We start from the raw sequence: 7,104 nt of genomic DNA, 5'->3' as shown, positions 1-7,104 counted from the left end.
ATGCAGTATAACTGCAGTACACTGTAGTATAACCGTAGTTAGAATGCAGTATATCTGCAGTACACTGTAGTATAACCGTAGTTAGAATGCAGTATATCTGTAGTATAACCGTAGTTAGAATGCAGTATATCTGTAGTATAATCGTAGTTAGAATGCAGTACATCTGTAGTATAACCGTAGTTAGAATGCAGTATATCTGTTGTATAACCGTAGTTAGAATGCAGTATATCTGCAGTACACTGTAGTATAACCGTAGTTAGAATGCAGTATAACTGCAGTACACTGTAGTATAACCGTAGTTAGAATGCAGTATATCTGCAGTACACTGTAGTATAACCGTAGTTAGAATGAGGTATATCTGTACTATAACCGTAGTTAGAATGCAGTATAACTGCAGTACACTGTAGTATAACCGTAGTTAGAATGCAGTATATCTGTTGTATAACCGTAGTTAGAATGCAGTATATCTGCAGTACACTGTAGTATAACCGTAGTTAGAATGCAGTATATCTGCAGTATACTGTAGTATAATCGTAGTTAGAATGCAGTATATCTGTAGTATAACCCTAGTTAGAATGCAGTATATCTGCAGTACACTGTTGTATAACCGTAGTTAGAATGCAGTATATCTGTTGTATAACCGTAGTTAGAATGCAGTATATCTGTAGTACACTGTAGTATAACCGTAGTTAGAATGCGGTATATCTGCAGTACACTGTAGTATAACCGTAGTTAGAATGCAGTATATCTGCAGTACACTGTAGTATAACCGTAGTTAGAATGCAGTATATCTGTAGTACACTGTTGTATAACCGTAGTTAGAATGCAGTATATCTGTAGTACACTGTAGTATAACCGTAGTTAGAATGCGGTATATCTGCAGTACACTGTAGTATAACCGTAGTTAGAATGCAGTATATCTGCAGTACACTGTAGTATAACCGTAGTTAGAATGCAGTATATCTGTAGTACACTGTAGTATAACCGTAGTTAGAATGCAGTATATCTGTAGTATAACCCTAGTTAGAATGCAGTATATCTGCAGTACACTGTAGTATAACCGTAGTTAGAATGCAGTATATCTGTAGTACGTTGTAGTATAACCGTAGTTAGAATGCAGTATATCTGCAGTACACTGTAGTATAATCGTAGTTAGAATGCAGTATATCTGTAGTATAACCGTAGTTAGAATGCAGTATATCTGCAGTAAACTGTAGTATAACCGTAGTTAGAATGCAGTATATCTGCAGTAAACTGTAGTATAACCGTAGTTAGAATGCAGTATAACTGCAGTACGCTGCAAAATACTGCGTCCAAAATAACACCTTTTTTTTTTTACTGCTGTAGTGTAACTGCAGTTAGAGTGCAGAACACTGCAGTTATTCTGCAATCACCGCTTTCAAAACACCACAGTCGACTGTAGTTACTACACTTTTACTGCAGTTTTAAAACTGCAATCTTTTATTTTTGTTGTAAGGGCTAATATTCACAAATCTGCTGCTAGACTAAAAAAAGAAAAATGAAAACACAAACACCTCCCCTTCAGTCAGCACTGATATAACCCTTAATAACAGCATTTAACGGGTGTTGTCTTATGTAGCTGTTATAAAGGCTTTACTACAGTGAAGTGTTACCACCTGCTATAATCAAAGCAGTGTTATTTAAAAGACCTCTGACCTCTTGAGTCCAGTATTCAGCTAGCTCTTTCAATGGAACCATTCTCATCGGCTTGAACTGGTGTACTGTTGGGTCCATAATGTAACTCACCATTCTCATCGGCTTGAACTGGTGTTCTGTTAGGTCCATAATGTAACTCACCATTCTCATCGGCTTGAACTGGTGTTCTGTTAGGTCCATAATGGAACTCACCATTCTCATCTTATTATTGAACTGGTGTTCTGTTAGGTCCATAATGGAACTCACCATTCTCATCGGCTTGAACTGGTGTTCTGTTAGGTCCATAATGGAACTCACCATTCTCATCTTATTATTGACCCCACTGTGTTCTGTTAGGTCCATAATGGAACTCACCATTCTCATCTTATTATTGACCCCACTGTGTTCTGTTGGGTCGATAATGGAACTCACCATTCTCATCTTATTATTGACCCCACTGTGTTCTGTTAGGTCCATAATGGAACTCACCATTCTCATCTTATTATTGACCCCACTGTGTTCTGTTGGGTCCATAATGGAACTCACCATTCTCATCTTATTATTGAACCGCTGTGTTCTGTTGGGTCGATAATGGAACTCACCATTCTCATCTTATTATTGACCCCACTGTGTTCTGTTAAGTCCATAATGGAACTCACCATTCTCATCTTATTATTGAACCGCTGTGTTCTGTTGGGTCCATAATGGAACTCACCATTCTCATCTTATTATTGAACCGCTGTGTTCTGTTGGGTCCATAATGGAACTCACCATTCTCATCTTATTATTGAACCGCTGTGTTCTGTTGGGTCCATAATGGAACTCACCATTCTCATCTTATTATTGAACCGCTGTGTTCTGTTAGGTCCATAATGGAACTCACCATTCTCCTAAATACCTTGCTATGTGGTGAGAGATTGAACCACCGGCATCAGGATGGTGGCGTCGTCGGAGGTACGACTCCGTCTGTTCCCAATATCTTCACTACTACGTTTAATTCGATGAAAAAAAATAAAGCATCCGTTGGTTTTCAGTAAGTTAACAGTTTAGTATCTGAAGTATTACATCATGCTAGTTCAGTGGTTTTTCTGCTACACACTACTTATGTTTTCTCTGCATAATAAATATACTATTGATTGTCTTGATCAGACCCACTACGTATTCAATCCCTGAATATTAAATCAGAGGAAAATCATTAAAAATCATAGTCCACACCACCAAAGCCATAAACAAACAACAAAAAAGCCAAAATAAATAATAAGTATTTGATGATGTAACGCTTTACTTTTTTTGTTATGATGATGTCATAGACCTACAAGGTCTTCTCTGTGGAATCTTAACCATATCCAGTGAAAATGTTTTGTGATTTTCTTGAATAGAAATCTGATGGTTTCTATGAGAGATAGGATATCGGGATGGTAACTGGTAGATAAATTACAGATTTACATCGTCTTGGGACTTTATACAAATCAGCGGCCAATAACAACACACCCCTTTTGGAATAGGTAAACCTCGACCAAGGATTGGATGCGAGGGGAGGGGGGTGGAGCTCCGCGGTGACTGTGAGGAATTCTATAGGTCAGGAGTCAAGAATTACCTCATGGTAACCTGGAAGTGAACCAGAGAGGAATTCTATAGGCCAGGAGTCAAGAAATACCTCATGATAACCTGGAAGTGAACCAGTGAGGAATTCTATAGGCCAGGAGTCAAGAAATACCTCATGATAACCTGGAAGTGAACCAGTGAGGAATTCTATAGGCCAGGAGTCAAGAAATACCTCATGATAACCGGGAAGTGAACCAGTGAGGAATTCTATAGGCCAGGAGTCAAGAAATACCTCATGATAACCTGGAAGTGAACCAGTGAGGAATTCTATAGGCCAGGAGTCAAGAAATACCTCATGATAACCTGGAAGTGAACCAGTGAGGAATTCTATAGGTCAGGAGTCAAGAAATACCTCATGGTAACCTGGAAGTGAACCAGTGGGGAATTCTATAGGTCAGGAGTCAAGAAATACCTCATGATAACCTGGAAGTGAACCAGTGAGGAATTCTATAGGTCAGGAGTCAAGAAATACCTCATGATAACCTGGAAGTGAACCAGTGAAGGGCAGCGAAGTGGGATCCTATAACGCAGCATGCTTTTATCACAGCAAAACAGAAGTAAACAAAACATGAAATGTGAATTAATCACAGAGGAAATACACATCATGCTATGACATCAAAACCAAGATAGCAAATCGAATGTTATAACCCTCTCTTCCCTCCCTGAATATTAAACTTTCGTAATTTTTTTGTAATTCGTCAGTTTTGTTAATTTCACTGTGTTAAAAATCGCATAACCGTCATAATCTTAACCCATTTCTATAGAAGATAAATCCACTATGCTATCTAGAGCGAGAACAACCATGTCCCAAATACATGTTCTGTCTTTTTTTAAACACAGAGGAAATAAAGACCAATCCAAAAAGTGTCCCATGAATACATTGAGATTGAGAAGAAAATAAAAGCAAACCAACTTATTATTCATAAATAATTAACATGTTTTCCTCAAATCAATCATGATCAATAAAGTTTCTTATAATACAAGACTAGTAGTCACATAATGCAAGTCAAGCTTCTGTGTTGATTTGTAAATATCATAAACAACAACACACATCCTCACACTGAGACAAGTAGTAGGTAACAAACCATCCATGAAGAGAAAATAGGAAAGCTGGGTAAAAGGAGGAAGAGGAGGAAGTAGGAAGCTGAGGAGAAGTAAGATTCAACCCCATTGGCCCACAAACCTAGGAAGTAAGTGAGTCTAGCCCAGCCCAGTTCAGAGTCCAGTCCAAGCCCTTGTCGGTCTCCGGGACTGGGAGTCACCCCAGTCCCGGACTCAGTGACAGCCCTTCATACCCGACACGTAGGGTGAATCCTGCTGACGACACAGGGTCATCATCCCCTCCTGGTGTTCCTCAGGGCAGTCCACAAAGTCCGGCACAGGAAGCCCCGACAGGATCATCACAGACTTGTTCCAGATCATGAAGGTGGGCGCCACGGGGAGCAGGAAGCTGACCTCGAAGGTGTGCAGGTGTTGGGAGTTCATGGCGTCGTAGAAGGACAGGGAGTTGTTGTCGTAGTCCAGAAGGACTCCCAGACGTCTGAGCTGGTGGCTGGCCTCCACCAGCATCTCCTTGCCATTGTGACGCACCATGAAGTTGTTGTTGCAGCGGGACAACACCCAGGAGGAGGAGTTCTTTCCACTCCACTCGTTCTTAGGGGCTGACTTGTAAGCCACGCCCACAGCGTACCTGTCAGAGGGGATTACAGAGCGTCAGCTACGGACAACAACAAAAAAACAATCGCATTTTATCAACGTCAATTTGAATCCACAGAGGCACCATGATGAGATCATGAGGCCCATTGTGAGGCCCATTGTGAGGCCCATTGTGAGGCCCATTGTGCGGCCCATTGTGAGGCCCATTGTGAGGCCCATTGTGCGGCCCATTGTGAGGCCCATTGTACGGCCCATTGTGAGGCCCATTGTGAGGCCCATTGTACGGCCCATTGTGAGGCCCATTGTGAGGCCCATTTTTGTTTTTTAGTATCTGTGACCAACAGTCATATTTCCAGTCATGTGAAAACTATAGATTAGGGCCTTATGAATATATTTACATGGACTGATTTCCTCATATGAACTGTAACTCAGTAAAATATATGCTACGTTTCTATATTTGATTCAGTTTACATATTTTTTTTATCGATAAAGCTTATTCCACCACTATGTGGGATCGATGGGATGAAAATGAAGTGTTTCTGCATGAAGCCGTGTGGCAACGAACAGTGTACATACAGTATTATCAATATCCCAACTCACCAGGTGGAGGCGCCCAGCAACACCTCCCAGTAGTGACAGCCGCTGTCCATGAAGACGGATCCTGCTGCTCCGTACGAACCCGTGCTGCTGAAACGTTCTGGAGTGTGGCTCTTCTTCAGGGAGCTCTCATCTTTCTCCATGGTCAGGCAGTCGTTGGACAGACGCAGCTTCTTGTGGGCCGTCTTCGGGTCAAGCTTAAAAGGCTGACCTGGAAGAGAGGTGGAGGAGAAGACAGGGGGGACGTTTAGCTTCACAGAGGTTCTCTAGGTCTAGCAGACAGAGGTTCTCTAGGTCTAGCAGACAGAGGTTCTCTAGGTCTAGCAGACAGAGGTTCTCTAGGTCTAGCAGACAGAGGTTCTCTAGGTCTAGCAGACAGAGGTTCTCTAGGTCTAGCAGACAGTAGCAGAAGAAAGTCAGGCGGGTCAAGTGTCTCAGATGAACATCAGAAATAGGATATTGTGAATAATACTGTGGGTTTTATGACAGGGAACATCATATGAGCATCTTATAACAACATGCCCATGGAACATTTTCATTTGAGAAAGTGGGAAAACGGAAAGAAAAAGTGAATTGGGGATGAAATGGGGTAGTATGCGTATAACTTGACAAAAGGAGCATCTTTCATTGCCTATGTGTAGGATACTTGGAGGTTGTCCTTGGTCCTGAACGACCTGACATTTAACTCTGGACACCTCCAATCTCCCTTTCCTCCATCCCTGCTTCTCCTCCTCGTCTTCCACGGCTTTTAATGAGCAACAATGAAGCTCCCTCCATCCGCTCCCCTCCTCCTCTCTCTCTCTCTCTCTCTCTCCTCCCTGCCGGCCCCAATAATCTCCCTTCCGACTGAGTGTTACTGCACACGGATATGAGACGGTTTGGCTGTGTGCTTCTGAAAGCCAATTACATGAATAGCATGCTTTGATCTGCTTATCTCGGCGAACGCAGCCATTTTCAAACACACGGGCTCTGTCACAGGTTTCCTGGGGACTGCTCCTGAGACCAGTCTGGCTGGCTGAGGAGAGGAGAGGAGAGGAGAGGAGAGGAGAAGAGAGGAGAAGAGAGGAGAGGAGAGGAGAGAGGAGAAGAGAGGAGAGGAGAAGAGAAGAGAGGAGGGAGAGGAGAGGAGAGGAGAAGAGAGGAGAGAGGAGAGGAGAGGAGAGGAGAGGAGAAGAGAAGAGAAGAGAAGAGAGGAGAGTAGAGGAGAGGAGAGGAGAGGAGAGGAGAGGAGAGGAGAAGAGAGGAGAGGGAGAGGAGAGGGAGAAGAAAGGAGAAGAGAAGAGAAGAGAAGAGAGGAGATGAGAGGAGAAGAGAGGAGAGGAGAGAAGAGAGGAGAGGAGAGGAGAGGAGAAGAGAGGAGAAGAGAAGAGAGGAGATGAGAGGAGAAGAGAGGAGAGGGAGAGGAGAGGAGAAGAGAGGAGATGAGAGGAGAAGAGAGGAGAGGAGAAGATAAGAGAAGAGAGGAGAGGAGAAGAGAGGAGAGGAGAGGAGAGGAGAGGAGAGGAGAAGAGAGAAGAAGAGAAGAGAGGAGAGGAGAGGAGAGGAGAGGAGAGGAGAGGAGAAGAGAGGAGAGGAGAGGAGAGGAGAAGA

At 42.8% G+C, this 7,104-nt stretch overlaps 1 protein-coding gene across 3 annotated transcripts in view; it reads right to left on the bottom strand.

Annotated features, from left to right (window-relative positions):
• Positions 1-2,336: 2,336 nt before the first annotated feature.
• Positions 2,337-7,104, bottom strand: part of LOC115117283 (probable E3 ubiquitin-protein ligase MID2) — a 223,742-nt gene continuing 218,974 nt past the window's right edge. For all 3 annotated transcript variants that reach the window (XM_065018309.1, XM_065018307.1, XM_065018308.1), the window contains 2 exons: positions 5,518-5,725; positions 2,337-4,951 (listed from right to left, as the gene is read on the bottom strand). In XM_065018309.1, the coding sequence (XP_064874381.1) occupies positions 4,537-4,951; positions 5,518-5,725 (623 nt within the window). In that variant the 3' untranslated portion in view covers positions 2,337-4,536. The remainder of the gene's footprint in view (positions 4,952-5,517; positions 5,726-7,104) is intronic.

This window comes from Oncorhynchus nerka, linkage group LG5 (assembly GCF_034236695.1).
Source record: "Oncorhynchus nerka isolate Pitt River linkage group LG5, Oner_Uvic_2.0, whole genome shotgun sequence".
In the NCBI taxonomy this organism is placed as follows: Eukaryota; Metazoa; Chordata; class Actinopteri; order Salmoniformes; family Salmonidae; genus Oncorhynchus; species Oncorhynchus nerka.
This window is presented reverse-complemented; position numbering and strand designations above follow the sequence as displayed.